The following is a 19,723-nucleotide window of genomic DNA, read 5'->3' on the forward strand; positions in this document are numbered from 1 at the left end:
AGATAGATAGATAGATAGATAGATAGATAGATAGATAGATGTGTGTAAAGCCATATAGAAATATTAAAAAAACCATGACATAAAAATGATCAAAGCACAAACTACGAAAACGTAAAACAAAATTAAAATTAAACCTGAAATTATAAAAAATTAGTCATTCAAAATATTAGTAAATACTAATAGTAAGTTACTAAAACTGAAATAAAAATAGAGATCACTAAAATATAAGCACAAAAGAAATGACTAAATCTAAAATTTAAATGAAAACCGAAAATATATAAAAATATTTATATATTTTTTTTTTTTTTTTTTTTTAAGTTTCCCCCCTGCTCACAGTTTCAGTCAATTTATTAATTGATCCCAAGATCAAATTGTTCATCTTGGGTGCATTTCAGTTTCTCTGCATAAGGTCTATAGTGAAATTTCATCCATTCCCATTTTCAAAACTTAATTAAACTCAATTAAACTCTCTTTAGCCAGTGTTACTGAAATCTTACTCCTCGTTACTCCTTGTGATTGCAATTATATTTATTGCTCAGTGCAAAGTGGAAGCTAAGCACAGATGTGTGTGTGTGTTTTTGTCACTCCAGCTTAGCTAGAAGAAACTCAATCTGGCAGTCAACCTTTGGCATTGAGCAAGCCGTCACTGACCTTTTCCCAAAAAGACCAGACACTACTATTTTCAGTTTTAACCGTCTTCTTCGGTTCCTTTCCCTCTCACTCTCACTCCAGACATACATGCCTACAGGACCGTCACTAATTAGAGCCCTCATCATTACAGGCTGTAGCCCTCTAATAACGCACAAACCCAGCTTTGAGAACCGCATTAATGAGAACACGCTCTCTGTCTCACACGTACACACTTCACCGCGTGTGCAGCGCTCATCAAATGCTTCCTGCAGGTTCTCCTCTATAAACCACAAGCATTTTTAGCAGTGTTTCTCACTTCCTTCCCACGAATATGTTATCTGTCTGGCTGTACTGCTCTCTTTGTCTCTTATCTTTAATAAAGCAGATTTACTCTCATTAACACCATGATAAGCATTAGGATTATAGTGAATTAAAAAATATTAACGTTGTGGACACAGTATCACACGTCATGAAGTGTCAGTGGCCGTTTTCAATACATCAGAGAACGTGTAGACTGCAAAATGAGCCTAATGCTAGTGAGTGAAAACATACGGCAATTCTGAATGAGGTAATTACTACACATATTTGTTTTTGTGGATAAATGCACTTATATTTAAGTGTTATTTCTTCATAAAATGTATTAATTACAAATAAAAATACATAAAAACAAATATATTTGATTGGTGGGCAGACACTGCTGAATCAGGGGAAATCAGCCCCTGGATTTAACCTCAGTCCCCCCCAAGCAGCCTTAAAAATGACTTACCAGTCATTAAAAAAATTGCTAGGCAAAGCATCAGGATTGTAATGCATGAGATCCTGTAACGTCAGTCAGAACAAATTAATTCGTCTTACAATTCTCCCCACAGGCAAACGGCAGACGAGTGGCGTGTTCTCTAAGCAGGGGTCACAACCACCACGTTAGTCACAGCCCATTGTTCTCCAGTGGAAATAGCGAATGTGTGCTAGCTGGAGTAAAATCATGTGTCTATATCTTTGCCTGATGCTACCCACCTGCTGCTGGCCAGGCCTAGCAAGATAAGTGGAATGACCAGCGCGCTCACTCCATCTGTTCAGTGACATTTGCTGATCTGTGCTGTTCAGCACGCAGTACGAGTCACTGGCACGGCTGGAGTGTTGTGCAAATGATGATCCTGGAGCAGTGTTCTCCTTCTCTGAACTCAAATCTATTTAACACCCTTAGGCTTCTGGGTAATTCTTTTTAGTTCGCAATTATAGTTATAAACTGAATTATCCTTATTAATAGTAATATATTTGAAACAAATTGCCATGCTTGTAAAAATCCAGCTGCAATTATATTTTACTCTTTCGTATTTATAATAGTCATGTCCTCTCAAACATTCCAGATGCAATTGTATAATGTTTATTACAGAATAACAACAATTATTATTATTATTATCATCACTGTCATTGTAGTTATAAAACAAATTATGATTATTAATAACATTTAAAATAAAATATTGAAAAATCCAGCTACAATTGTATATTATTATTATAGTCATGTGCTTCAAACATTACAGCTGCAACTCTACGTTTATTATAAAATAGCAATGACAATATAATAATAGTTGTAGTTATTATTATTATTATTATTATCAAAAAGCAGCTCAGCTTTGGCTCCGACATATTCTATACTATTAAATATTACATATTAAAATTACTATTTAAAACTTCTGAAAAAAGTCATGGATAAGATATTCATTGCTACGGTCTTCTGTAGAGCTGCTTATAGCTGAATTGAACAAGTTTCATAATTTAACTTTACACAGTATCGAACCAAATCTGAACAAACACTGAACTAACTTGAGCTGAATAATGATACTATTGTATTTTTACGATACAGTATTTTTAGAGCTGCTTTACAGCAGAATTTTAATTTGTCTTTTATTTGAAGTTTGCATTAATGATTCTGCTATCTCCCTGTTTATAATAGTGAAGCTGCTTTGAAAGAAACTGTATTGTTTAAAGCACTATATAAATAAAGTTGACTTGATTGAGGTTTTTTTCATAGCTACAAAAAATGTGTTCTTAAAAAAAAAAATTCACAGAACAACCAATGCACGTGGACGAATCCAGAAAACATTTAAATTCTGAAATATTATATTCTCACGAATACAAGAACACCCATGAATAAGATGGGGGAAGGCTCGCATAAAGAGATTATTCTGAATAAGACTTTATCGGGGACATGAGCCATACGGAGAATATTGTTGTGCATGTAAATGTCGGTGACGGTATGAACTGTGTGGAAGTCTTAGATTTAATATTTGGCAAGGAAGCCTTTGAATCCCCGCCTGGAAGCCAGGCTTACACAGTGCTCAGAAAGGGATGAGAGCCAAGATTTAATTCAACATGTCCCCCTTTCTTTCCTTCTGGGTTTCTTTGCCTCGCCTCTGGGGTGGGATGATATCTCACAACACTGCTTCAATGCTTTTGTAGAAACGCAGTTCTCTGGATGGTGGTACAGCTTGATTTTTCCATTTGAAAGGGAGAAGGTGCTCTCATTTCTATGTTGAAAGTGATGGCTCGGAATGCCGCAGAATGATTTTTCATTACCTGCCAGGTGCTAAGATATTCATTGCTACGGTCTTCTGTAGAGCTGCTTATAGCTGAATTGAACAAGTTTCATAATTTAACTTTACACAGTATCGAACCAAATCTGAACAAACACTGAACTAACTTGAGCTGAATAATGATACTATTGTATTTTTACGATACAGTATTTTTAGAGCTGCTTTACAGCAGAATTTTAATTTGTCTTTTATTTGAAGTTTGCATTAATGATTCTGCTATCTCCCTGTTTATAATAGTGAAGCTGCTTTGAAAGAAACTGTATTGTTTAAAGCACTATATAAATAAAGTTGACTTGATTGAGGTTTTTTTCATAGCTACAAAAAATGTGTTCTTAAAAAAAAAAATTCACAGAACAACCAATGCACGTGGACGAATCCAGAAAACATTTAAATTCTGAAATATTATATTCTCACGAATACAAGAACACCCATGAATAAGATGGGGGAAGGCTCGCATAAAGAGATTATTCTGAATAAGACTTTATCGGGGACATGAGCCATACGGAGAATATTGTTGTGCATGTAAATGTCGGTGACGGTATGAACTGTGTGGAAGTCTTAGATTTAATATTTGGCAAGGAAGCCTTTGAATCCCCGCCTGGAAGCCAGGCTTACACAGTGCTCAGAAAGGGATGAGAGCCAAGATTTAATTCAACATGTCCCCCTTTCTTTCCTTCTGGGTTTCTTTGCCTCGCCTCTGGGGTGGGATGATATCTCACAACACTGCTTCAATGCTTTTGTAGAAACGCAGTTCTCTGGATGGTGGTACAGCTTGATTTTTCCATTTGAAAGGGAGAAGGTGCTCTCATTTCTATGTTGAAAGTGATGGCTCGGAATGCCGCAGAATGATTTTTCATTACCTGCCAGGTGCAGCGGAGTCGAGTTGCGTCCCTGGGTGTCTCTGCAGTTGATGTTCTCCAAGCTGCACAGTTTCTGGACCCGGGCCAGGCAGCCTTTTTTGGCAGCATCCAAAAGCGCTGCATCTCCTCTCAGCAAGTCCTGGATATCTGTGTCTCCCTCCTTCACCATGTCCAATGGCGTGTTTCCATCCCGATTCTTCTTAGTGGGGTCTGCTCCATGCTGAAAGAGATAAAGACATTGAGCGCAGATCCACAGAGAAGCCCAAAGGCTGACTTAGCACAGTTTAAAAACCTCATCTATGATCTTTCTGAACATTTATACATGAAACGATCATTACTCAATCATTCAATCCACAGTGGATGAGAGATTTCACTAAACATAAATATGTTTTATATATATATATATATATATATGTGTGTGTGTGTGTGTGTGTGTGTGTGTGTGTGCGTGTATATTTATAAATTTATATTTTATATAAAATTTTATTTATTTAATATTTTATTTATATTAAAATTTTAATGTGACAAAAATGGCTTTTTTTATTAAGAATGTTTACTTTTAAGAAAAGTCTTTTGATCAATTTACATCTTTAGGCCACAAGTAATGAATTTAATCGTTAGGGTCCATTAATATTTTAGTTCCTTGTGCAGGAATGGATCAAAGAACATTTATTTTAATAGCCTGCAAATGAATTTTTCTCAACTGAATTTTTTCCGAATCAGAATCAAATCAAATCTGAGACTTTGAATAAGAATAAAATTGGATCAGGAAATCGGTGCCTTCAAAATCATTTTACAACTGCCCTTCCGGATTTAGATTCAGTGGATGAGAAAAGTAAATATCTTTTCTGCAGTTTCTACCAAAGTCCTCAGCAGTTCCACTTCAAGAAACAAAGTGACATGTTCGTTTGAAGGCTAATGTGCATATTCTTTACAGCTCTGAAGCTGAACCTCTCTGTGACAGTAACCTGAGGTACGATGAAAACAGACGGCATTAAAACCGACATCTGCTCAACGGCAATAAACCTGAAGCCCCTGCAGCAGTTCACACTGCATTTAAAAACTTTACAGAGTGATAAAAACCATTAACAACTCCAGGCTGTCAGACATCTAGAGAAAGAGATATCTCTTGAATTAACAAGTATGTCGAGTGACATGAGGAGGTCAGTGTTGAGCCGGTAGGAGTAGTGATGACAGTACCTTCAGAAGGAGTTTGCAGATCTCATATTTGCCCTTAGCTGCCGCCTCATGCAGCGGAGTGAACTTCCACAGGTCAGCCACGTTGACGGACGCTCCGTGTCTGACCAGCAGCTCTGCCACTTCGTAATGGCCGTACGAGCAGGCGTTATGCAGCGGCACCAAACCTCTGCCAACAGAAAGGGAATTCAAGAGATAAATAGTGACAAGAAGATTATAGTTTATCTCCTGGTGCTGCTGCTAAGTCATGAGCTGCCTGTTAATGAGGTTCACTCCACATTGAGTCTCACCCTTTGTCTTTGGCGTGGACGTCAGCACCGTGGTGCAGGAAATACTCAACCACGGCCACACGATTGTAGCCGGCGGCAAAGTGTAGTGGTGTGGAGTGACGGCCCTCCAGGTCTCGACAGTTCACATTCTGAGGGGAGCAAAGTTGCTGTACAAAACAAAATGATACATCATTAAACTGAATGCAAGTTTTTATACTGCAAATACGTAACTTTATTTTAAAAATGAGCGTTTGAATACATCCTAGAAATGATTTCATTTGATCTGCTTTTATAGGGTACCAGGCAAGCATCAGTAAAGATTCTGATTAATTGCCTGACAAAAGTCTAATTGGTGCTCTGATATAATTACTTTACGCATAATGAGGCTTTCAGATAATGAGGATCTGATCACAGCAAAGGCATCCATCCATACAGACGTTTTTATCATCTGTTTCTAAATCACTATCTTCAGGCTTATATCACCAGTCAAAAGTTGGGATGTAACGATTAACTGCTAGCCGGTTGAAAATTGATTTCAATATGTGACTATTCAAATCGGTTGAGATGCTAAACAAATTGCGATTCAGTTAGGGGTAGGAGTTTATATGAATGTATGTCTGAGGGGAATTTTTTCTTTTCCTCTTGCCTCTGTATAATGCATATCAGGGCTCCAGACTCATTCTTCCCACTGGTCGCTCTTTTGCAACTAACTTTCTCAGCTGGCCGCACGAGCACATGATTTGGTCGCAATTTTTTTTTTGCGCTACAACATGGGATTATTCAATGCATGCTGATGAACTTTTATCATAGTTTATAGTTATATGGAAACGAAAGTTGTTCATATTCAACCCGTACTTTATCATCAGTAGTATTATTTGTGATTTGAATTTTGTGAATGGGAGTTTCTCTTTTGCTGTGTTAAGCCGCGGGCTTCGGATGCTTTCACTTTCGAATTCGCAATCTTGTTGTCACTGTTTTGCTTACATACATCTACACACCTTTCATTTTTTTAAACTAAAACAAAAGATGGATTCATTGTTATTCTTAATCAAAAAGCACAACAACAATGAAACAGTAAGATACAATGACAAACTAGCTTACAAAACATTTATTAACAAAAACGAATAAGATGAGGCATGGCACACACCACATGCTGTATTATATCCCGACTAATAAATAACAGAACGTTTAGCAAACACTGAGGAATCAAATAAATAAATAAATAAAAGAGAGCCTCCATAGCTTAAGGTAGCTAAACAGCAAAGGTACGTTTTTCAAAAATGAAAACAAAAAGAAAAGTAAAACTAACGGTGACAGTGCTTGCATGTTTCTTCCCCCCACAAGAATACCAGCATGTTCACCTTCTCTGGTATAAGAAGTGGGCTTTTACTTGACTTTCGCTTGAAAACCATCCATCGTTTCCTCAATATGCGCGTAATTTTTGCTGTAGCTGAGTAGGTATACTCTCTAAGTGCTGTTTCGTTATACTTTCAGTTTCGTTTGCCCTTTTATGTTTCTCATATGCAACAGAAATTGAAGCGCTTATGAGTTGACCAACGCGGTGGTCGCACTAGTGCGACCGCACACAAAATTTAGTTGCACAGGCAGAAAAAATTATCGCAGTCTGGAGCCCTGCATAAATTCATAAGTGCAGCGCTGCTTTGTTTACAGCAGAAACCAAAAAAACGCTTTAAGCGCCACCTGCTGGCAGAGAGTGAATCTGCGTCTCATTCAGCTCGTCTGCTGTTTCTGTTTCATGCTGATATTTTTTATGCATAGTTTCACAAAACTGAAGTCAAACCATTATGTTTTTATTTTAAATGGAAAGAGCGCAGACAAAGCCTTAGTTTGTTTATATGAAGAGATTTATTTTATTTGTGTTACTTATTTAGATTTGGGGCTTGTTTTAAATTTTCAATTTAGTTTTGTTGTTTACATTTACATTAAATTTTAATTTTGTTATTTAGCAAACGCTTTTATCCAAGGCGACTAACAAATGAGGACAATAGAAGCACTCAAAACCAACAAAAGAGCAATAATTTACAAGTGCTATATTAGTATATTATTATAGTGTTATATTTAAATTTCACAAAGAAACGTACAGTATTTTGTCCAAGCAATAATAAAAGGACACATTTAATTTATAATTTGTCTTAAATCTCATTTTGTAAAAAAAAAAAATCGTGAATCGAATCGTGAAATCAAAATCGTGAATCGAATCGAATTGTGAGTGAATCGTTACATCCCTAGTCAAAAGGTTTGAGGTTATAAAGCTTTTGATCTAAAGGCTTGTGTATAAATTATTCAAACCAGTTTTGCAGACTAACACAAATAGTATTTACATAAAAAATAATTTGTAACTTTAATAACATTAATTCTAATTAATAATAATTTTGCAATATTAATAATACATACACTACAGTTCAAAAAGATTTTTTATGTTTTTGAAAGAAGTCTCTTATGGTCACCAAGACTGCAATTATTAGATACAAAATACAGTAAAAAAGCAATATTGTGAAATAGGCCTGGGCGATAAAACGGTATCGATATTTATCAACGGTACACCTTCTTCAATAACGATATAAAACATGTTCGATATAGTGCACGATATAGGCACGTGCTATGAGTGACGCAGACAGCACACACAAACACGAACATGAGTGCTGTGCCTGCGATGAGGAGCTTGTGAGTAAAGAATGAATATTAGTTGAATTTAAAATAAACATTTGCATTTAAATGCAAAAATAGTACAATCCAATGTTAGATGTGTGTCAGGGAGCGTCATCAGTGGAGCACGAGATGCGGTGATGATGATGTAAGTGACATTGTAGTTTAATGTTTTGTTAGTCTAGCCCACGAGATGCACAGTTGCTGCGTTATTCATTCAAAATATTAGAGAAATATAGAAGCTCAATGTGGGGAAGATCCTGATTGGGTTAAAACCAAAACCAAGCCATTCACACAGAATGCATATTCAGCACATTTTCTAGACGGACAAATACGACTGCTGCACTCGCGTCTCACACAAGAGATGTAGACAGCCATGCAAAGTTAATATAGTTTAAACTTTTAGAAAAACGTTGCGCATTTTTGTGGAGGTTTTTTCCTCATATGAGTCTCATATGTTTTTAAAGGCAATCTGTGTGATGGGCGATTCGGCTGTTTGTATTAAGCAATGCATAAATACCGGATGCTGTTTTGTTCATAATTGTTTATGCAATTTACGAAATTATATTTGATATATACGAGTTCATTTAGACGTAATGCACATTTTTTTTAATAGACAGTTACTTCCTTGCGTTGACAATTTAATGTGCTGCATTATTTTGCTCATTGCGCCCTCCTGTGGCCTCGGGAGACAAGCCAAAAGTTTAACCTATTTAATCTGCATGTAAAACATTAGAAATTATATTTGTTGAATTTTTTTATTATTTGTTGACTGTTAAAACAAAAAAAATATTTGTTGTTTGTCTCAATAAATTGAGTTAATTTAAAAATACAGTGGTAAAATGTAAACATTTTTTTCTATTGCTCGGTTTTAAAAAAGGTTATAAAAAATGTCAATAATTATCGATACCGAACGATAATAAATTTTTTAGCTATATCGCCCCGCCCTATTGTGAAATAGTATTACAATTTAAAATAGCTGTTTCTATTTTAACTGTTTTATATCTTAAAATGTAATTTATTCCTGACAGCAGAGCTGAATTTTCTGCAGCCATTATTCCAGCCTTTAGTGTCGCATGATCCTTCAGAAATCATACAAATAGAAAAAGAACAGTATTTATTTGAAATAAAAATCTTTCGTAACATTTTAAACTGTCTTTACTGTGACTTTTGAACAATTTAATGTGCCATTGCTGAATAAATGTATTCAGCAAGTATAATACAATTTTCTTCTCACTCTCTCTCAAAAAATAAAAAAATAAAAAGGTCATAAGTATGGAACAAAACACATCTAAGAGCTGCAAGCTGTGTCCTTGAAAAGTTTATTTGTCTGGAATAAAGAAACTAAACTCATTTCGGGGTATTTTTGTTCCAGACAAAAGCCTATAAAAAAATTCAATATCCATAACCGCAGATGTATTTTCATCTCCATGTAACCTGGAGCTGCTTTGTAGCACTACACTAATGAAAACAGTTGTAAAGGTTATTACAAAGTATCTAAAATGAATTAAAGTTTCTTACAAAAAAAAATAGTGCCCAAACAGTTTCATGTTATATGTCGGCTCCACCAGATCACCACAGATTTTTAAGCTTCCCTCACCTATAAAAACTTTTTTAACCCTTGGTTGGCTGTTGAACAACTATCCTGTCCATCTCTATTTGAAACCAAATCAAGGCGCCTCTCACCTTCACAGTGTCCAAGTCTCCTGCTTTTGCTGCTTCTAAGAGTCTATAATCCACATCTGAGTTCCTCACTGGAATGTTTTCTAACAGACACAAGCATACATTAACGTGAATTTCCATAACTGTTAATGCATTAAGATACAGAACTTCAAAGCCCAAATAAACAATCCCAAACCCCAGATTCAGTCCATACCATTTAGGATCTGCTGTACAGCTTCATTGCCCATCTGTGCGGCTGTGAAGCCCTGCAGGGAGACGATGGCGGGGTCGGCTCCATAACTCAAAAGTATCCTGCATGTCTGCAAGTGTCCAGCCAGAGCCGCCCGGTGTAATGCAGTCTGACCCAGCGTGTCAACAGCATTCATCTATAAACAAACACAAGAAAGGATGGAAAGAAAGTGAGCAGACTGGAATCTCCTCCTCCTCACTGATCAGTGAAGAGCACATCTGAACGCAGCACACAGAGCAAGACTGAGCTGTAAGCAAACTTGGCCTCTTTTGAAATGAACACAAATATGAATTAATCAGACAAGCCCCTGGGAAACTTCTACACTCCTTCAAAGACTATCAACACTGCACAGTGAAGAAAGAAAGGGTCCTACTGTGTAATGTCTGCGTGTTGTTTTTATCATATGGTATGATTACAGTTCATTATTCTGTCTCAAACTTGTCACTTTTTAAAAACTCAAACTCTCAGCAAAATTGTGCTTTACTGAAAGTGCGAAATGTATGTGTTCCAGTTCTCCATATCAAGCACACAATGCCTTTGTTCACACTGCAACCAATTCTGATTTGTTTTAAAATAAATGCGTGACTGATAATGCATGAACATTCATTTTGAGAAAAACTGAAAATGAAGTCTCATTGGTGAATAGATGCTTACATTAGAGTATGTAGAAAGTTAAAAATGTTCTTTGAAAATAACTTCTGCTTGCATGATTTCACATAGCCTTGGATTTTGTCCTCTCCATTGGGTTCAAATTACAATTACATCTGTTAAAGTTCTGGTTTTTGCTCATATTTTCGGCCAAAATTGGCTCTCTTGACTGAAAACAGCATTTTATTGCATTTTTGGATGAAAATGTTCCATGGTCTAAATGTTTCAGCATCCGTACTATATATACACATTTATGATCACATGATTATGATTACATACAGAGCTGCAAATAATGGAAAAATTATGTAATTCAAATGTTACAAAAATCTGATTTTGAATTTAAATTTTAAACTTCATTACTGTTCAAAAGTATGGAGTTAGTAAGATTTTACTTTCATGCTTTCAAAGGATCCATTAAACTGTGACAGTGAAGACAATAATAACGTTACAAAATATTTCTGTTTCAAATAAATGCTGTTCTTTTGAACTTTTTATTCAAAGAATCCTGAAAAAAAGCATCACAGTTTACACAAAAATATTAAGCAGCACAACTGTTTCCAACATTTCAACAAAGATAATAATAAGACATTTTTCTTGAGCAGCAAATCAGCATATTAGAATGATTTCTCAAGGATCATGTGACACTGAAGACTGGCGTAATGATGCTGAAAATCCAGTTATATAGCACAGGAATAAATTGCATTTTAAAATATATTAAAATAGAAAACAATTATTTTAAATTGCAATAACATTTCACAATAATACTGCATTCTTGAGCAAATAAATGCAGCCATGGTAAGCAAAAGAGACTTCTTTTAAAAATCTTACAAAACAAAGCAGGTGAAACGTGAATTTTGGGCCAACAAACTACTAAACAGATTTCAGTCTTACAGTCTATACCAAAAACATACTTTCCTGCCTGTATGAACAAAGCTACACGTATCAATCTAGATCTTCAGCTAATAAGCATCTCCCACCATCAGCTGATTTCTTCAGTAACTGTGTTTGCTTTAGACCGCTTTATTCTTCATGCTTCCTGCTCTTCTTATTAACTCGAAGCTTCTGCACCATCTGTTTACTGATTCACACACGGTCTGTAAACATACGCTAGCTACAATAGCCTCTTGTCTTTGAACCTCCAGCCTGACTATTTATCCAGTCCATTAATGTCACTTAAGTCTGGCCGCTGCAGTTTGGCAGTGAGCTGGGTCGCAACACCAGTTAACGATCGGATGCGTTTCCGAGGGGTCGTACTGCAACAGATGGACACTGATGACTGAATGATGGAATTCAGGTTATGGAGGGTCAGCCTCCGTTTATTTATCATGCAGAAGCACAAGGGAAGCCAGCTTTGAAAATCAAGCTGCTCCAGGCAGCATAAAAGAGCCACACAGCATCAATGAAGAGGACCTCTAGATAATACAACCTTGCGTGAAAGTAGGACACGGAAGTTTGATGAACGGGGAGGCCCTTTAGATACACTCTTGGCTCAAACAAAGACAGCAGACTGTGGATGAGATTATTTCCAGGAGTATCGGCTCCCCTGGTCTCTCCACTGAAGAATAGCTGATCAGCCGCGATGCTCTCAGCCAAGGCGGTAGCTGAATGCCTGATCAGTTAGTCTATGCTTATCTGATTTGGCTCTCTGAAAGAGCTCCATTGATTTGGAAGTCTTTTACCCCTCTCTGCTCTGGAGAGGTAATGACATGACTGCTGTAGCTCGTAGACGTCCTCCAGTTTCTCTGACACAGTCCAAGCTGTGAGACCGAGGCAGCAGGCTATTTACCTATTCACTTTCACTAGAAAACTTTGACACCACTAAATATGTCAGAATTATTTTTTTTTAAAGTAGTACAGAAACAGAACCACAGAGTTTTAAACACTGAGGATGAACACAAATAAATACAGTAAAAAAAATTATAATAACAATATTTATTTATATATAAATAAATAAATATATTTTTAAAGCAATTTATTCCTGTTAGAAAAGCTGTTTTTTAGCAGTTACTCCAGTCTTCAGTGTCACATGATACTTCAGAAATTATTCTAATATGCTGATTTAATGCCTAAGAAACATTTCTTATCACAGCTGAACACAGCTGTGCTGCTTAATATTTTTGTGGAAACCACTATCTATTTTTTCATTATTCTTTTATCAATAGAAAGTTCAAAAGTACAGTATTCTTTTGTAACATTATGAATGTCTTTACTGTTACTTCTCTTCAATTTAACCCATTCTTGCTGAATAAAAAAAATTATCTTACTGAACCCAAACTTTTAAACGGTTGCATACAGTATATTAGGAATACATTGAAATTCCCCAGCAGCCTGTTGTGAAATAAGGTCATTTCAGACTGCAACAGAAAAACAAATAAGAATCAAAATTGTATTAGGCAATGCAATTCTCAAAAGAGCTTAGAACTTATTTCATATTTTCAAATGTATTTCATCTAGCAAAAAGGCGTCATTCCATTCCACACACAGAAGCACCATACTATTAATCATGGGAAACAATAAATCATGCAATTTAAGTTTTCATTCTTGTGCATGTGAGACAAAAAACATGAATTGCTTGCCAAGTTTGCGCTGATGTATTGCATAATTGATGCGTCTTTTATGCAGGTCCATCTGCATTAGTGGAAGAATGCAAATGTTATCGATAAATCAGAATAAGTTCATGAACTCTAGTGATCAGATTTCACCAATCTGCTAAAGTATCTTTGTGAATGGAGTGATGAATGTTTGGCAGTTAATTGGGAAGATGTTAGCATATAAACACTTCCATACTGATGATGAGCTCTTCCATCTCAAAGCCAATTATCTGAACCACTGATAAGCAGGCAAATTACTCTGACAAAAAAAATAAAATAAATAATAATAATAAAAGTAGAGTGCAATGGGCTCATTCTTCATTCTTCTACTCTTACAGCAGGAATGTGATGACTCAACTGCACACAACAGTAGATGTGACATAAATGCTGCTCCACTGAACTGATTTTTCTTGGCTCAGGTGAGAACAGACAAAAAAAGATGCTGTGGTTCTGTAGAGGAGCCATATTCTACACTTGTAGTGTTTTATTTTTTCCCCAGAAGACTACTTATGTCAGTCAATGGCTCTTGCACCAAAACAATCATAATCTATTTTTAAATGACCAATTTCCTCCCTCTCTCTGACCTGAGCTGTTGTTATATGGCAAGAGAATATCTCCAAAAAAAAAATCTTTCTTCCCACAAAAAAAAAAAAAAAAAACAGCTTCCAGGTTTGCAATGTCATGAGGGTGAATAAATGTTGAAAATGTTTTGGTGAACTATCCCTTTAAAGCAGACTATACTGTGAGAGTTGGATGGTGATGCGAGGTGTCAGGTGTGTAAGTGTGTGTATCGCGGCTCTGTAGGCACACGCAGGTATGTGGCATCTGCTGACACAGGAGCAGCTGTGTACCTTCGCCCCGTGTTTCTGCAGAACCTCCATGATGTCATTGTGCGCCCGTTCTGCTGCCACATGGAGAGGCATCATGAAGCTGCACAGGGAAGAAGGACAAGATAACAGAGAAGATAATAAGTAAGCCAGACAGACCTTAAGGGGATAAACATTTGGCATTTGATAAACACATGACAGACCCATTCACTCACTCTTTGTTCTTCTCATTGACATTGGCTCCTTTACGTAGCAGCAGTTCAGTGACCTGTTTTCGTTTTGGGTGAGGTGAGGCGACAGCACAGTGCTAAAAACACAGGATAGAGGCCTTGAAAGTGTCACGGTTTACCACAAATTCTGTCTTTTTGGTAACATTTTGTCACCATTTGGGTCACCATTCACTTTCATTACATGGAACAGAGCAGTGTGGACATCCTGCCTATATATCTCCTAGTGTGGTTTTAAGAAGAAAAAAATGAAATCATACAGGTTTGGAATGACATGAAGGTGAGTAAATGATAACAGGATTTTCATTTTTGGACTATCCCTTCAACATCTGCACTTCAACCTGATATCTCAGCTGGTGAGCTTTGAAGTGAATCAGCAGGGGCTCACCAGTGCCGTCTCATGCGTCTGTGGGTGCTTGAAGTTGATGATCTCCAAAGCTAGGGTCTTCTTTACCTTGGTCATGTCTGCTTCCCGTGCCGCCTGAAGAAGAGAGTTGCCCTTAAACTCGTCTGCATCGGAGGAAAAAATTATATTTAGAGAGGTGATTCAAGACGTTCTGACAGAAGCCAGTGGTAGACATAATTCATCAAGACATAGCGTGAAAAAAGTAATTGAGCTACACAGCTACAATGCAATCTGGCTTTATGGCAGCAAAAATATGAGTTAGAATATCTAAAATGTATGACTGAATCGTTTGACCTGATCGAATGAATTTTGCACATTCAATTTGTTATGCTTCTGCTCATAAGAACGGCAAAGCATGGAACATTATTCCATCTACATGAGAGCCATTTTACTGAATGAGCACGGCTGGGATTCGGCCAAAGGTAATCCCAGTCATGCTGATATTTAGCAAAACATTACAGTTGCAACAATTGGATGATCTTTGCCATAATTTGCCACGTTATTCTGTAAAAACACTGTTAAATGCAATCTTTAGCAAATCTCAAAATGATTATTTCTATTTTCCTACTGTACTACCTTGAAGTATTTAAAACTGTTAAAACAATTCAATTTATTTTGTAATGTGCTGATTTTTTAACACAAATCAGCAAAAATAGTAATAATTTTAATATTGCTTTTACGCAAGTTTTATAAATCAATAAATTAATATTGAGTAGTTTGTAACTAAAATTTGTAACTAAAGTTTATTTGTATAATTTTTCTTAGTCAATAAAAATTGTTTTAAAAGAAGTCAAACCATCCAACTTTGCATATCTGAAAAGCAATGCAACAGTTAAAAGTAGTATTAAAAGTATAGAAGATAATATTTAACTGGTATATTAAATATTAGCCCTCTTGGATCACAGCTTGTCCCATTAATAATAAGGATGGAGAACTGAGAACTAAATACTGTACTTTATTAATTTATTAAATATATTATATTTTTTGTAATTACAAGAAATATTACAGTTATATTAGATAAATATTATAATTGTTATATATTTTTAATTTACCAGACACTATCATAAGTGACTTACAAAGGAGGAACATTACAACATTTGTTTGTTCTACTTTGCATCATAAAATACTAGCAGCACAAGCTCAAACACAAATCCCACATAAAGGAAAATCTTTACACAGCAAATTGTGTAACGTTTCAGTCAAAACTGCATCACTCCACCCCACACTGGAAGAAGCCAGATGGAGAATTCACAGGCAAAATATATAACGACGTCGCCTGCCAACCTCATCAGCAGACTGGAGCTCAGTCTCCACTGCGCTTGAATAATGCAGAACGAGAATATTGTATGTTTAAAGGCGTCTTTCTCTAAACCTTGATGTGTCAGTCTCAGTGCCAGTGAGAAGGTGGCAGGAACAATCAGAGCCAAGTTGCGTCCAGCTCACTTACACTTGCAAGGTGAACGAGCAGGATGAGTTTTGTGGACTTTGATGCCACTTATACTGAGCAACGGTGAAAGATCCCAGTCTGTTGTCTTTAATTTACTCTTAAGCAATAAGGAATGAGGCTGTTTTACAAAAGCTGAAAGGCCATATATTCTATATTGTTAATATAATGACAACAAAAGTTGTTGCATCAAGGCGTGTTGTGCCTAACAACAGACTTTAGCCATATATATATATATATATATATATATATATATATAGATATATATATATATATATATATATATATATATTTTTTTTTTTATATATATATAATTTATTTATAATTACACTTAATACTTTTAGAATTCCAATGCAGATGGAATTTTATATAATTTTATGTGCTTCTGTCAATTTCATTAGTTTTTTTTTTATATATTTATATTTAGCTTTCCTTTATTTTAATTTGTAGTTTCAGTACTTCAACTTAATCTTAATCTTAGTTAGTTGCCACGGCAATATTTCTAATTTAGGCTTTTTGAGTTTTTGATCTAATATTTCTATTTTAATTTAGCTTTATTTTATTTTACAAAAACAATTTTTAATAGATTTAGTTAACAATAACAACAATGTTTTACAAATACAGTGGAGAAAAAAAAGTATTTAGTCAGCCATCAATTGTGCAAGTTCTCCCACTTAAAAAGATGAGAGAGGCCTGTAATTTTCATCATAGGTAAACCTCAACTATGAGAGACAAAATGAGAAAAAAAAAATCCAGAAAATCACATTGTAGGATTTTTAAAGAATTTGCAAATTATGGTGGAAAATAAGTATTTGGTCAATAACAAAATTTCATCTCAATACTTTGTTATATACCCTTTGTTGGCAATGACAGAGGTCAAACGTTTTCTGTAAGTCTTCACAAGGTTTTCACACACTGTTGCTGGTATTTTGGCCCATTCCTCCATGCAGATCTCCTCTAGAGTAGTAATGTTTTGGGGCTATCGCTGGGCAACACGGATTTTCAACTCCCTCCAAAGATTTTCTATGGGGTTGAGATCTGGAGACTGGCTAGGCCACTCCAGGACCTTGAAATGCTTCTTACGAAGCCACTCCTTCGTTGCCCGGGCGGTGTGTTTGGGATCATTGTCATGCTGAAAGACCCAGCCACGTTTCATCTTCAATGCCCTTGCTGATGGAAGGAGGTTTTCACTCAAAATCTCACGATACATGGCCCCATTCATTCTTTCATTTACACGGATCAGTCGTCCTGGTCCCTTTGCAGAAAAACAGCCCCAAAGCATGATGTTTACACCCCCATGCTTCACAGTAGGTATGGTGTTCTTTGGATGCAACTCAGCATTCTTTCTCCTCCAAACACGACAAGTTGACTTTTTACCAAAAAGTTATATTTTGGTTTCATCTGACCATATGACATCCTCCCAATCCTCTTCTGGATCATCCAAATGCTCTCCAGCAAACTTCAGACGGGCCTGGACATGTACTGGCTTAAGCAGGGGGACACGTCTGGCACTGCAGGATTTGAGTCCCTGGCGGCGCAGTGTGTTACTGATGGTAGCCTTTGTTACTTTGGTCCCAGCTCTCTGCAGGTCATTCACTAGGTCCCCCCGTGTGGTTCTGGGATTTTTGTTCACAGTTCTTGTGATCATTTTGACCCCACGGGGTGAGATCTTGCGTGGAGCCCCAGATCGAGGGAGATTATCAGTGGTCTTGTATGTCTTCCATTTTCTAATAATTGCTCCCACAGTTGATTTCTTCACACCAAGCTGCTTTCCTATTGCAGATTCAGTCTTCCCAGCCTGGTGCAGGTCTACAATTTTTTTTTCTGGTGTCCTTTGACAGCTCTTTGGTCTTGGCCATGGTGGGGTTTGGAGTGTGACTGTTTGAGGTTTTGGACAGGTGTCTTTTATACTGATAATGAGTTCAAACAGATGCCATTAATACAGGTAACGAGTGGAGGACAGAGGAGCCTCTTAAAGAAGAAGTTACAGGTCTGTGAGAGCCAGAAATCTTGCTTGTTTGTAGGTGACCAAATACTTATTTTACCGAGGAATTTACCAATTAATTCTTTAAAAATCCTACAATGTGATTTTCTGGATTTTTTTCTCTCATTTTGTCTCTCATAGTTGAGGTATACCTATGATGAAAATTACAGGCCTCTCTCATCTTTTTAAGTGGGAGAACTTGCACAATTGGTGGCTGACTAAATACTTTTTTGCCCCACTGTATATTTACATAAAGAATGATTTTTTTTTTTATAATTATGAAATTCATTAAGCAAGGACAATTCAATTAATCAAAACATTAATGATCTTTTAAAAGTTTCCACACTTTAAGAAAAAAAAAATATTTTCACCTGTGACCAGAAATGTTTCTTGAGCACCAAATCAGCATATTAAAATGATTTCTGAAGGATCGTGTGACACTAAAACTGGAGTAATGACTGCTGAAATTTTAATAAACTGCTGAAGAAATCGATAAAATTTTAAAATATATTAAAATTCAAAGCAGTTATTTTAATTTTTAATATTATTGCACAGTAATTTTCTGACATGGTAAGAACTAAGAAGGTAAACTCACATGTGAGCCTCTCTTTGAGTTCTGGGGTCGGGGCCATGTCCACCGCGCTCTTCCCGTGGCAGTTGACCAGCGTGGGATCAGCTCCGTGACTCAGCAGCAGGGAACACACCTCCACACGATTCTTGGAGGCAGCCTCATGCAAAGGGGTGAACTGCCAGAGGTCCATGGCATTAACACACGCCCCATGCTACAGAAAAACATTCAGGGTGAGATCACACGGAAAGGATGGCACCAACTCTGACGGCCAAGATTCATTTTCAAATACACAGAGAACATTATGTGGTTCCACTTGAGCAGTTAGAGCAGTTTTAGCATAGATTATGAATTTCTATCTATTAGGGAGTCCGCCATGCCCCAGAAGCCGAGTTAATAGCACTGAGGGAAAAGAATATCGAACACATTTTTTGAAAATGACTGAGACATCAACTTGCACTCAGAGGCAGGGGGTAAACAAAATGTATTAAAGGGATAGATCTCCTAAAAATAATTTACTTAATACTTTCCATTTTAATACACAAGTTGTATGAACCAATTTGACTGCTTTTTTAGAGCTTGACAGACCCTGGTCACCATTTACTTTAATTGTATGGAAAAATATTTTCTTCTTTTGAGCTGCAAGTGAGAGGAATGAAACAAAAGCTCCTGAGGAACTCAGGAACATCAAGATAACGTCAGGTGTTCACAATGGATCTGTGCTGATAAGAGGATCCTTAATTGTCTTGTTGATCATTGCACAGCACATTTAATCGAATATAATGATTTTAAGGAGATCTGGGGAGCTACTGGTATTGTGATAAGCTCTCCTGAGGCCAAGAATACTCTGTTCTGCTGTGTATCAAACTCCAAACATGGTTGTAGAGACAGATTGGCCA

The 19,723-nt window shown here is 36.5% G+C and overlaps 1 protein-coding gene across 4 annotated transcripts in view; it reads right to left on the reverse strand.

Annotated features, from left to right (window-relative positions):
• LOC107591704 (tankyrase-1-like) overlaps window positions 1-19,723 on the reverse strand; it is a 113,902-nt gene that overhangs the window by 15,313 nt on the left and 78,866 nt on the right. For all 4 annotated transcript variants that reach the window (XM_016280932.1, XM_016280931.1, XM_016280933.1 and 1 more), the window contains 9 exons: window positions 18,852-19,038; window positions 14,811-14,932; window positions 14,411-14,502; window positions 14,220-14,298; window positions 10,094-10,265; window positions 9,904-9,983; window positions 5,572-5,717; window positions 5,285-5,450; window positions 4,085-4,304 (listed from right to left, as the gene is read on the reverse strand). In XM_016280932.1, the coding sequence (XP_016136418.1) occupies window positions 4,085-4,304; window positions 5,285-5,450; window positions 5,572-5,717; window positions 9,904-9,983; window positions 10,094-10,265; window positions 14,220-14,298; window positions 14,411-14,502; window positions 14,811-14,932; window positions 18,852-19,038 (1,264 nt within the window). The remainder of the gene's footprint in view (window positions 1-4,084; window positions 4,305-5,284; window positions 5,451-5,571; window positions 5,718-9,903; window positions 9,984-10,093; window positions 10,266-14,219; window positions 14,299-14,410; window positions 14,503-14,810; window positions 14,933-18,851; window positions 19,039-19,723) is intronic.

The sequence above is a fragment of the Sinocyclocheilus grahami genome, unplaced genomic scaffold (assembly GCF_001515645.1).
Source record: "Sinocyclocheilus grahami isolate Dianchi unplaced genomic scaffold, SAMN03320097.WGS_v1.1 scaffold145.1, whole genome shotgun sequence".
Lineage (NCBI taxonomy): Eukaryota > Metazoa > Chordata > Actinopteri > Cypriniformes > Cyprinidae > Sinocyclocheilus > Sinocyclocheilus grahami.